At 40.1% G+C, this 13,768-nt stretch overlaps 1 protein-coding gene across 4 annotated transcripts in view; it reads right to left on the reverse strand.

Moving 5' to 3' along the window:
• The window catches only part of LOC127572100 (transcription factor Dp-2-like), a 166,789-nt gene that overhangs the window by 145,165 nt on the left and 7,856 nt on the right, over positions 1-13,768 (reverse strand). For 3 of the 4 annotated variants that reach the window (XM_052018982.1, XM_052018980.1, XM_052018979.1), the window contains exon 2: positions 1,054-1,175. In XM_052018982.1, coding sequence (XP_051874942.1) covers positions 1,054-1,065 — 12 coding nt within the window. In that variant the 5' untranslated portion in view covers positions 1,066-1,175. Of the gene's footprint in view, positions 1-1,053; positions 1,176-13,768 lie in introns of those variants that run through there. The other variant, XM_052018984.1, reaches the window with a different exon arrangement.

The following is a 13,768-nucleotide window of genomic DNA, read 5'->3' on the forward strand; positions in this document are numbered from 1 at the left end:
AAAGTAAGTCCTTATTTAGTCTGACCTTGGTGATTTTGGTTGAATTTTAAACCCTTTTTGGGATTAACTAGCAAACCACTTAGTTCAAGGACAATGAGAGATGGGGATTAAATAAGATCCTTACCAGTAACATCTGTGAACGAGTTTTAAAAAGTCATGGCTCCCAATGGAGATATGTGTTAAGGAAAGAAGGGTATGATACAGAGGGGATGAGAAGTTTCCTTTCCTGGAAGGGACTAAAATCAGAGACCAGGAACCTGGCACACTTCTCAACTGTACAAGAGCCACTGGCATATCTTGTGTGCTTTGATTTTCTGTAGGGACATGTGGTAATGGCAGTGGGGAGGAAAAATTAAAATGAATGAATCAGTAAGCAAAGTATCAGTGTGGGGCTAAACAAGATAACAGGGATTTTTTTCCTACATAGAAAAAGCAAGCAAATTCAGACAATGATTTCCCAATCCTGCACAAGGCAACTGCAGGTGGGGAGCAGAAAAGAAGAATAAACATTTCCTAGCAATTGCTTTCATGGTGACAATGAAGACCAAAGAGTAAATAAGTTTCCCACCTTGTGTTGTAAATGTTATATGGCTGTAGGGAAAGGGGAGAGGAAGACATCTCAAAAGGTGACCAAATAATAATTTACCTGGTAAATTTTCTAAGAACAAAAAACAATCATATTTAGACAAGTTTTTTTTTGCTGCCTGATAAGACATTAAAATCCAGTCAAACCCACCACCATGGAGGTTCTTGCCTGGCTACATTTGGTTTAATAAGAATTACACAAGTCAAGGTAAACAAAAGTTGAATTGTAGCCTGAGCTGAACACAAAGTTGAAAATTTAATTCAGGAAGTTACATTTTAAAAAGTAACTGTTGCATAAAATGTTTCCACATGACTTCATACAAGGAACACCATCATAACTGCTGAGAAAACCTCATCATAATACCTGGTTTTCTACCACGTAAGACAGTATGTCCAGGGAAATAATTAATTATCTTGACATATCTACAGCTGATCAAGGCCCCAGTGTAGAGATATGCTGTTACTCACATGTTTTGCCATTGTACCTGCACCAAACCGGGTGCTCTGGATCCAAAATTCTCCGAGGCCCTCAGTCGCAAACAAAAAAATGACACTTTAGCACGCGACTTCTTTTACACCACGACAATATCCTGTTGGAGACAAGGTTCAGTTTTAATAAGCAGTGCAACACTGAAACCAACTGAATAGTTTTGCAAAGAGTGAGCTTATGGCATTATCGGTGTGCTACAAAATGCAACTACTGAAACAGGAATTTAACGTGGTCAATCTTTTACACTGAGATGTAAAGTCTGGTAGGGAGGCGAAGTGATTCAGAAGGGAACTCCTGCTAGGTAGCTGAAGTTATGGCCATCAGTAGGTCACTAGAAATAAAATACATGCAATGACACATTGAGAATGAAGCATTGGTGTCGTTACTGTTTACAGCCTAAGATATAAAATCACAAAGGCACCAGGACAATATTGCAATGAGGTTTGAATGCTCAGTGGGATGGGTTGAGGTTAGTAAAGGCTAAGCACCTTGGAGAGAGGAAATGGTCAGCCATGAAGGAAGTGTTCATTGTACTGGTAAAAGAACATTAAATATTAGCTCAACAACAGGCAGTCCCCAGCTGTAGGTCAGTTTTGTTGCACTCTGTAGATTATTTATTGGGGCTGGAACCATTCCTTTCATGCTCATACTTAAATTTCCCATCTGGTCAAGCACCTAGTTATCACACTTGAATATTATAATCATGTATGACTGACCCTGGCAGTGTTTACAACGTGGGCATTTAATAGTTACGAAATTCTTTGATATACATCCTCTATGGAGACCGACAGAAAGCCTATGAAGTTAATAGACACCAGTAAAGTGGCATTATCTTTACAAACATAGCTGAGGGCATTCATGAAGTTAAAGAACAGCTATGGCACAAAATTGTTGATGTAGCTCCATCATTTTTCCCACGTATAAACACCTTCTAATTGGAATTGAAATTTGATCTCTGTCTAACATCTTTTAATTGTTTCCTTTGAGAAACATAGTATTTGTCACTTGCTTTGTACAGGAATACACTTCAGAATAGCTTGTAAGTTAGTTCCTAAACTAGCTTTAAAGGATCCTACTGCACTGAAGCTAAATGCCACACAGGAAGTGCCATTCCAGTTACTGAGGGAATCAGCAAGTCAGAACACGGCGTGATCTGGTTTAAATATCATCTCTGCAGTAAAGCAGGATTCTCTCATACATAGGAATGATTGATGTGGTCTGCAAACATGAATACCTACATACTATGTGTCTTGAATATACTTCCTGAAACATTTATAAACTCGGACAACCTACTCATTCAATTCATAGAACATTATGGAAAATTCTTTCTTGCCAACCTTGACTGGGTCCAATTTTCATTGCAATGGAAATTGTCAGAACTTTGCAAATCTGGGGCTTCCGCAAAATGGTAGAAAGATAGAAGAATTTTGTCTTTAAATTCAGACACCATAAACCAACAATCATTATTCCTTTGTGCATTGTTGTTTATATTCTATGAAATCTGTGGCCAATCATTACTTATTAATACATCAGATATTAATTCTTATGTCAAATGTGCCCTAAAATTTATAAAGTTGTTTAAAACACTCAGTAAATTACCCTTAAATAGTTAAGTTTAGTGAATCTGTTTGCATTTTAGTCTCAGTATACTAATCCATTAGTATTGGGTTCCATCAAAAGTAAAAGCTACTGAAAGCAAGCTTACTGCCAAAATAGCCATCAGGGGAGACCAGATAAGGTTTTTAAAATTATGAATTATGGAACTGTGGACATAGACAAGATGTTTCCTTTTGTTTGGTGGGGGGAGGTGATTGGAGGGGTGATATCCAACAATGGGGAGGGGTGGTGGTCCAAAACCAAATATAAAACCCTCATTAATGAATGTAATAACAAATTTGAGTTTCTTTCCATCAATCTGTTTCAGCCTCAGAGCATAAATAATATAGCCACAGACATGGGTCCTAAAGCTTTATGTACGATAAATTTTGTTGTGCTACTCTGCATTATGTGGAACTTCACTCAGAAAACAAAGCTCATATTAGATGATACTGTATCAACCATTACTCAATATTGAGTGCACAAACGCCATTTATTCATTCATGGTGCTATTGTTCTCATTATGATGGGCTATTAGCAAATAAAATGAGTTTTTGCCACTGACCCGGAAGATTTGATCTACAGCAGACAGCCCCAGAATTGCGGCTGTTCTCATAACCTCATGAGGTGCTGGGAGCAATAGACAATCAGCACACATTTTTATGAACAGCACACACTGTGTAACCAAGGAACGTGAACTTTCTGACCTCACCATCTGCCATTATCTTTCCTGAATCAAAAAAAAAATGAGCAGATGGTCAATGAAGCTGGAATATGAGATCTGGCCTTGTGTAGGGAGTGGGCTCAATAATGAATGTTGATTTACAAATCAATGATTCTAATACAAGGTTGCATTATTAGTTTGCATCAGTGGTCTTTAATGTGACATTTGCTGTACAGAATGCAATCCAACAAAAAGCCAATCAAAATTATTGGGCTGAAAATCTACAGGGGGTGCCTGGATCGCTCACCACTGAGCGTAAAGGAAATCTACTGGACTGGTACTGTAGCTCCAATGACCTCCTTTTACACTGGGAGAAAACACAGTCAAAGTTTGTAAACATCAGAAAATGATGCTACTTAAACTCTTAATCCATACTTTCTTTTAGAATTGATCCAACAAAAGCCAAACTTTAGTCAGTAATCACATTTAAGGTTTATTTTTGTTTTCTATTTTAAACTGGGAAAAATAAACATAATTCTCTTTGTTCCATGGATTTTTAAAAACCAATGTTTATGGTACATAATGTAGCACTATCATACATACCATGTCTGAGTCTCAATAAAAACAAAAAATGTTGGAAGTTTTACAATTTCCAGCATCCACACCATTGTGCTTTGTATTACTGTGCCTGAATAGCAACAAGGCAGCAAGCATTTACCACACCAGTACATTGGACACAACACGAAGTGTTAAAAAGATACTAAACACTAAAAAGATACTTTTCTAATTAGGAGTATGAATAGATCAAAAGGACATTAACTTGTGCTTCCTTGGCTATATCCCAATGACCAGTTCCTGAGCACCACAGATCTGTAGAAAGTTGGCTGCCGATCAAAACTAGGGGAAAGCATGAAAAGGGATTCATTGCCGAGATGGGGAAATGAAGCATTTTGCATTTTAGAGGCAATTTCCATGGTTTCGCCACCTCTCCTCCCATCTCTGAAAAATTGTTCATTCTCCAATATATAGAGTAAATGCTATAAAATTCATCCTTTGCATTTGGATGTGACCATTAATAAATGTACAGTGAGAGGTATTATTCATTGACAGTGTGACCTGCAATAAGTTTCTCTGGACTGAAAACATGCTGAAGCAATACAAGGGCTCAAAAGCAGAGTTTCTTACAGAATGCTTTTAGAGGAAGTGCTGCTGGTTCAAAAACATCTGCATCAGCACACTTGATGTTTCAAAAGACAGTTGAAATATAAAGGCAGATCTCATCACAAAGTAGTACAAACGCAAGTATGGAACCCCTTGTGGCCGTTACCTTTGCTCTCCAGTGTTTGACAGAAGGCATGCCACCTGTTGTCATTGCTCATTAAGCTACAGCCCCTGCTTCAGTTCCACTACTGAACAAAGAACATCCATATCAGTTTCCAATGATCTCAGCACAGCTTTATTCACACCAAGAGTTTTCTTGCTTAAAAAAAAATTAGACTCTCACTGCCCAATTTACATACCACTGCACCAGTTGCTTGTGATTACAGAATACACTTCCAGTTCACTACTTCCCTTGACAGACTGAGACAACTGGCTGTTTTCCACTTCTCTTTAAAAGTACTCCCCAAAACTAATTTTTAACATTAAAAAAAATAGCATTTGGCTCAAGGAAAATGAGGCCTTGGAAGAACAGGAAATGAATCATCAGTGGTATACATTTACTATTAATATTCTTTAAGTATGAAGATTAGCAACCTTGTTTTCTTGGCCTCTGCAGAATTTTGGATTTCCAAACAAAATACCTTTACAAAGTCCACAAATTCTAAATTCAGTTGAGCATAAAATATTAACTTTTTTCTCCCCCACATCTTTCCTAATTGCCATTCAAACATTACTCTGAGCAAGACATCAAGGAAAATTTATCCACTCCTAAGCTGGACAGTGACCAGATGCCAAGGAGGCATTCAGGTGGATCTACACTGAAGCTTACCTTTTTTCTGAGAAACTGACCCCTCAAAGCAATTTTTTTTTATTGCCTATCCATTTCTAATGTTTACCTGTTTATTTTCTGCCTGGATGCTGTTCTATCACTCAGGAATTTGTACAGGAACGAGTCCACGCTGCATGAGCAGTAACATGCTATTCGCAATAATTTCCCTGTAGCTACAGAAAAATCTTGCCAAATTGTAATATTGCAGTAATGTAATTAACTGTTTTAATTATTTTTTTTAAGAGAGGTGTCAATGCGACAGCTTTGTTCATTCTGACAATATGCTACAACAATAACCTAAGAACATCAAACAAGAATCAGATTTATTATCACGGATGTAGGTTATGAAATTTGTTGTTTGGAGCAGCAGTACAATGCAAAGACATAAAAATCTATAAATTTACAAAAAAAGTAAATAAACAGTGCAAAAAAAAAGGAATAACGAGGTAGTGTTCAGGGGCTCATGGGCCATTCAGAAATCTGATGGTGGAGGGGAAGAAGCTGTTCCTGAATCATTGAGTCTGAGTCTTCAGGCTCCTTGTACCTCCTCCCCAATGGTAGTAACGAGAAGAGGACATGTCCCAGATGGCGAGGGTACTTAATGATGGATGCTGCCTTCTGGAGGCACTGGTGGGGAGGGTTGTGCCCATGATGGAGCTGGCTGAGTTTACAACCCTCTGCAGCCTCTTGCGATCCTGTGCACTGAAGCCTCCATACCAGGCTGTGATGCAGTCAGTCAGAATGCTCTCCATCTTACATTGATAGAAATTTGTAACATACCAAATCTCCTCAACCTCCTAACAAAGTAGAACCACTGGTGTGCCTTCTTCGTGACTAATGTGTTGGGCCCAAGATAGATCCTCCGAGATGTTGATAACCAGAAACTTGAAGCTGTTCACCCTTTCCACCACTGACCACTAAATGAAGACTGGCGTGTGTTCTCCCGACTTCCCCTTCCTGAAGTCCATAATCAGTTCCTTGGTCTTGCTACTGAGTGCGAGGTTGTTGCGACACCACTCAACCAGCAGATCTATCTCACTCTTGTACACCTCCTCACCGCCACCTGAGATTCTACCAAGAACAGTGGTGTCAACAGTGAATTTATAGATGGTACTTGAGGTGTGCCTAGCCACAGTCATGAGTGTAGAGAGAGTAGAGCAGTGGGCTAACCACGCATCCTTGAGATGCGCCTGTGTTGATAGTCAGCAAGAAGGAGATGTCATTGCCGATCTTCACTGACTGTGGTCTCCCTATAAGGAAGTCAAGGATCCAGTTACAGAAGGATCTACAGAGGCCCAGCTTTTGAAGCTTGGTTATTAGTATTGAGGGAATGATGGTGCTGAAGGCCAAGCTGTAATCAATAAACAGCAGCCTGACATATGTCTTGTGGTTGTCTAGATGCTCCAAAGCAGAGTGGAGAGCCACTGAGATTGCGTCCGCTGTAGAACTGTTGTGGCGGTAGCAAATTACAGGGGGTCCAGGTCCTTCCTTGCTCAGGCAGGAATTAATTCTAACCATAACCAACCTCTTGAAGCACTTCACTATGGTAGATGTGAGTGCTACTGGGCGAAAGTCAGAGGTGTCTCACCCTGCTCTTCTTGGGCATCAGTATGATTGTTGCCCTTTTGAAGCAGGTGGGAAGTTCAGACCGCCACAGTGAGAGGTTGAAGATGTTCGTGAATACTCCAGCCAGTTGGTCAGCACAGATTTTCAGTAGCCGGCAGGAACCATACTGCTCCAGTTGACATTTTCCACTTCTGGTAGGCTATGTGAGCAGTCCCAGCTCTCAGAATGAAAATGATGTTAATTATTGACAAATTAGAAGTGTTTTCTTTGCTGTGGCCCAAGGCCCAATAGGAAATGATACAAGCTGGCCTCAGAGGGAGGAAACTTGCATTGTAATAGGCCATGCCAGACTTGATTCCATGTTGGGAGAGTATTAATTTAAACACCTACATGACAAACTACTTAAATATTTGGGAGTAACAAGTTTACCCTCTACAAAAAAAAATCAAGCAATCATTATCAGACACAAACTTCCAAGCTTATGTACTGGTCGTTTGGGATAAAGGCACAATACAGATCATTAGCCAACCATCTTCCCTCTTCCTCCTCTAATCAAAGTTATTAGTTGCCAGATGTTTGATACAAGAGCTGTTACTCCTGGGGTGCTTAATGCATCCTCTTTTTCCATGCAATCCCACCATAAAATTTTACACTGCAAACTAAAGCAAGCAAAATCCACCAAAATTTCCCATCACTCAATCCTTCATCATCACTGCTCTGAAGACTGTATTGAACCCCACTGCACATAGATACTAGTGGTATGCCAACCCATATGTCTGCTTCTCTTTTTCTTTAAGAGCTATGTAATGAAGGCGATTTCCAAACTGATGCAAACCACCTCCTGCAACATTGAAAGCATCAAACCAGTGCCAGTAACTCGCCTTCTGCATGTTCCTCTCACTCACTGCCAAACTAGAGGTGAAAGCAAGCCAAGATGGTGTATCATTAAGAAAGAGGCTAATGCTACATCTGCAGTACAACTGCACAGGTAAGAAATTTACACAACAGTATTGGTGAGAAAATTAAGTAACTTTCATCCCTGCCCCAAACTACCTTCCCCTTGTATGTTTGAACCAAGATGTCAACTCTATACACACACACAAATCCAAAGTCTTCATGTCTTTCTTTCCTGCCCTGCCCCTCTATACTCCACTATCATTCAGAAAGGAAGAACGGAGGAACCCATTCAGCTCATCAAGTTTGTACTAGGAACTGAAGATGGAAAAATATACCTTCAAGGACATACAGCTTCTTTGGCTTCCTATGAAACTGTTAGCGTTTTTCTTCATGTTTTGGACTGGGTGCACTGTACAATTTACACTTATCTCAGCCACTAGTTGAGTATAATAAGATACCAAATATGGTGGAAAAATGCCCTGAAGATAATCTTAAAGGTGAAGTTTTGTTGGGGTGTATTTTCTGCAGTGTACTCTCCTATTAAGTCTTTTCAAAGCAAGTCTTGTACAGGACCTTGCATCTGTGTTCAGCCCAGTTCTTAATCAAATCCCACTTCCAGCATTCTTGTACTCCTTTTATTTTTCCTTTTCAAACAACTATTCAATTTCTTTCAAATTGCTATTCATCCCTAATAATTCAGAAATAGTTTTAGCAAGAAAGCAAAATTTAATTTGCAGTGATTTGAATTAACCACCCTTGAATTAAAACGACTACAACAATTAATACAGTTGTGTCTTGGGATTCTTTGCTACCTTAAAACCGCACAGTTGTTGGTATACTCGATATTCAGGGTAAAACAAATCTGTATTTTGATTTTTTCCTTTCCCCTGGAACTGCTTTAATAATAAGACATCTTATGGTGAATGCATTTTAGTAGGAGTTACTACATAGCCTAAATTGGTACCATCTTTTATATTTATAGAAAGTTCTTAATAAACAGGCATTTCATTTATTAAATGTATATTAGCATTGTGGCCTTCGGTTCAAAAGGATGACAGAAAAATGTCCCTCTGAGCCTCTGAAGTAGGAAAGTGTGAAAGTAATACTCAACAGGCATGTGATTTCTTAAAGTGGGACAAATTCCAAGCTTGGCGGAAAGTGCAAGAATTTCCTGACTTTTATGATTGAGCTGATAGCAATACAAGCTCTCCCTTGATAAAGCACTCGCTCAAACTTTGGATGCACTGCTGTTTTCAATTGGCTCCCAGACTGAATGCATATTTTCCATTGTTTTCAGTTTGCAATGATTAATCATAAGAACATAAGAAATAGGAGCAGGAGTAGGCCATCTGGCCTGTTGGGCCTGCTCCGCATTCAGTAAGATCATGGCTGATCTGGCCATGGACTCAGCTCCACCTACCTGCCTTTCCCCCATAACCCTTAATTCCCCTACTATGCAAAAATCCATCTAACTGTGTCTTAAATATACTTAATGAGGTAGCCTCTACTGCTTCCCTGGGCAGAGAATTGCACAGATTCAATACTCTCTGGGAAAAGCAGTTCCTCAAGCAAATTTAGTTAAAAGGGAGTCAGTGTTGTACAATAAAAAATGCTGACTAGTCAAATGCAATTTTGAGAGAAAAAATACCTTGTATGCACTCACATTAAACAGATTTATGTACTTCATAGTTCCACATTTTCTAACAGACATCTAGCACATTCATTCACTCTGGTACTGAAGACTCTGATCAATCATAAAACACTCATACTCTTATATCTTTACCAAGAATCACACAAAATGGATAAATTACACACGAATAACCTGTGCAAATAAATACTAAGATCACATGTTTAATGACAGGGCTTATTTCAGAATCATTATTTACAAATTAAAACTACAATTAGCCATAACTGGATTCCCAATCAGCCATTTGCAACTGGTGGCCAAGGTATCAGATGACACTGGGCAGAACACAGCACCTTAGTTATGCAGGTGCTGCACTAAACTTCATTGATCAAGCTTAGCCAGCGAAAGACTACCACAATTGGTAACAACATAGATATGTCAGATTCAACCTTCTTAGGCCTTCCCTTGGGATCAAAGATGACTTGCTTCAATTCCAAGTTTCATGAGTTCTGATGAGATGAGATCAATCTAAGAACCATATACCGAGCAGGAGATGCCTGATAGGATAGGTCGGGGCATCTTTTGGTGATATGATGTGCTCCATCCAACATTTTCACTGGGCTTCTATGTGCCTTTGATGGATAGACTTGAGGTTTTGGAGATTGCCAGGAATCAGTGAGGATGCTGCATTTCTTCAGGAAGGCTTCAAACACATCCGTGAATCCTTTCCTCAGTCCACCTGGCAATCTCTTCCCATGACAGAGCTCAAAATAAGAGTGTCTGTTTTGGGAGACTGGTATAGGGCTCATGAACAACATGACTTGCCCGGTATAGCCAACTGAGTGAAGCTAGAACTTCAGTGCTGGGGATATTCACCTAATGACGGATACCAATGTTGATTCACTTATACTACACTGAAAGGATAAGACAACCAATGTTATTGTCCTTCCCAGGCCAAGGTCCGCAGTGGTCATTTACTTTAAATAATAAATTTCATAGAATCATAAGCACAGGACGCAACTATCTGAACCCAATGGTCCAAAAGAGTAACTCACCGAATTCCTTTCCCTAAACACTTATCATTCTATCAAATATTTATCTGATACTTTTTGAAGATAACATGGTTCTCAGTTCTCAAGTCCCAATAATACTTTGTACAAAATACTCAACTTTTCCTTTTTATAAAAAGCTTATAAATATTCCTCCATTTCGAATGGCAGGCACGGTAGTGAAGCGGTTAGCATAATGCCATTACAGCGCCAGCAACCTGGGTTCAATTCTGGCCGCTGTCTGTAAGGAGTTTGTACATTCTCCCCGTGTCTGCATGGGTTTCCTCTGGGTGCTCCGGTTTCCTCCCACATTCCAAAGACATAAGGGTTAGGAAGTTGTGGGCATGCTATGTTGGCACCGGAAGCGTGGTGACACTTGCGGGCTGCCCCCAGAATACACCACGCAAAAGATGCATTTCACTGTGTGTTTCGATGTACATGTGACTAATAAGGATCTTATCTTCTCATCTAGAAAAACCTATTTACCTCATCATTTCTATTAAGAAACTTGATCAGTCCTTCTCTTAACTTTCTTTTATTCTAATAATTTCTCTTATTTGTGCTTTTTTCTGCACTCCATTCCTCTTGCAAATCTAGGCACTTTGGATGATGCTGAACATCAATTTGAATTGGCAACAGTCAATCTTTGATACTTTCTCCCAAATCACTCTGCTTTCTCCTTCTATTCTTCCCAACCCCTCCCACAACTTCTTGAAAAGTGTTGCCTCCTTACTGAGATACCACTGCATGGGCAACAGACACCTTTCCTCAAAGCAGTCATCATTTTATTATTCTGGCAACATCATTGCAAAGAGTGGATTTCTTTTAAGAATGTGGCGATGAAGCAGTGTTTAAATTATCAGACTGGTAATCTAGCAACCTGAATTAACAATCCAGAAGCCAGGAGTTCAAATCCCACCAATGCAGCTATGGAATTTAAATACAGTTCACAATCAGGAACTTGGGGGAAAAAGAACACCAATTGGGTTAGTAATGAGGATTGTGAAAACCACTGGATTATTGTTTAAAAACTGTCTGGTTCATCCTTCATGGGGGATGAAGGACCCTTATTAAGGATCCTCAAAGGATCCTCAGTAAGGATCCTTTATCCTTATTACACATGACTCCCATGTGGTTTTCTCTAAAATGCCCTCTGAAATAGCCTAGCAAGCCACTCAATTACATCGTTACCACAACTTTCAAACCGAGGAGGAATAAAACCGGACAGGTCACCTGACTTCGACACAGGCACTAAATTCAGGCACAGCAAAGTCATTCCCAGCACAGCCTTGCAAAATCCTCCTCTCAAACATCTGTGACCTGGTGTCTACAAGAGGAGCAGTGCCTCACAGACTAGCGGAGCAACAGTCTGACATAGTTGTGCTCACAGAATCATACCTTACAGGCAGAGTGCCAGACTCCTCTATCACAATCCTTGGGGACTGCTTGTCCCACCAGCAGGGCAGATCCACCGGAACTGGCAGAGCAGTGGTATACAAGTTGGAGGGAAAAGCCCTTTGTTTCTTTAACATTGACCTCAGAATCCATAAAGATACATGGCATTACATTAAACACGAGCAAGGAAACATCTTCTTGAATACCACCTACCATCCTCCCTCAGCTGATAAATCAATGTTCCTCCATGTTGAACAAACTTAGAAGCACTAGAAGTAGGATGGGCAGAGAATGTATTCTGGGTGGGGACTTCAATCACAAAAGTGCCAGGCAACGACCATCTCCAACACTAACCACCTACCCTTGGCATTATATTTCCAAGTCAATATCTTGGAGATCGTTGCTGACCAGAAACTCAACCAGACCAGACACATAAATATCATGGCTGAAAGAGTAAGTCAGAAACTGGGTATGCCGTAGCAAGTGATTTACTTCCTCTCACCCCAGGCCTATCCACCATCAACAAGGTACAAGGCTGGAGCACAATGGAATATTCTCTACTTGTCTGGAAGAACGCAGCCCCAACATTTCTCAAGAAGCAGCATATCATCCAGGACGAAGGAGCCCAATTGATTGGCACCCTATCCACCATCTGTGTATAGAGGCTACGTTGTGTACTAGCTACAAAATGAACAACAGTTACTTGCCCAGGGTACTCTAACCTCCCAAACCCACAGCCTCTCCCACTGAGAAGGACATGGGTGGTAGGTGCAAGGGAACATCACCATCTGCTGATTCCCCTCCAAGCCACACACTATCTTGACTTGGAAACATATCACCATTGGATCCAAATCCTGGAACACTCTGCCAAACCATGCCATTCACTAGAATGACTGCAGCGGTTCAAGAAGATGGCTCACTATGACCTTCTCAAGAGCAATGAGGGATGGGCAATTAATACTGGTCTTGCCAGCAATGCCCAGATCCAAAAAGGTGGATTAAAGAAGTTTTAATTGCACAGCATATTTCTCAATCAGTTGTACCCGGACAAAAGTTCCCAGTTTCCCAGTCACACTGCCCAAACTATCTACAATACTCTTATTAGAAGTACATTCATATTCATTTCACGTTCCAGAGTGAGATGTCTGTCTCCACCTTCACACAACAAAGTCTAAGCAAATCGAAATCAAAGTAAATTGCTGTGCAGTTTGGACTTTCACCGTTATATTCCCATAAGCATTTTATTGCACCTGCACTCCCACTGTGAATTCCCATTTTGTGCACTATTTTACCCTTCTCATCTATTCCCTCCTCCCACTGCAATTCGCATTGTGACTTGTTGGATATAATACCATGACTGCATACCATTCTTTAGTATTTCTTTCCAGCAGCTACAATTTAATTGCACTACCAATAGTTACAGTCAAAACATCTTATTTAAAAACTAAAAGGAACAGTTAAACCTAGTTAATAACACAGGTGCACTTGAGGTCCACAGCAACATGTGGCTTGAAAAGTTTGCTTCAACTAACAACAACATTTCCTTTACTAACATCTTTGTGGTTCCCTCAGCTCGGGTGCTTCTCACCTGACTGCATTTTAACTGCTTAGCAGTTAATACTCCACTGACATAATGAGAATCCAATATCATTATGCCAGAAAAATGCCCAAAATATTTTGTAATTTTGCAATCCGAAATTCCTTTTCAATAGGTTTGTAGCTTTAATTTTTCACTGCCCTGTGGCGATTAATAGGGCAACCAAGTTGGCTCAGAATCCCACAACCAGTTAAAAGCAAGAAAAACTGAGCAATAAGAAGATGGCAGGAAGGTCATTAGGACACTCCTTCCATACTCTGTTCCTATCCTTGGGAAAATAAACTAGGTACCCAATGTATGCTTCTGCTCCTG

This window comes from Pristis pectinata, chromosome 6, assembly GCF_009764475.1.
Source record: "Pristis pectinata isolate sPriPec2 chromosome 6, sPriPec2.1.pri, whole genome shotgun sequence".
NCBI lineage: Eukaryota > Metazoa > Chordata > Chondrichthyes > Rhinopristiformes > Pristidae > Pristis > Pristis pectinata.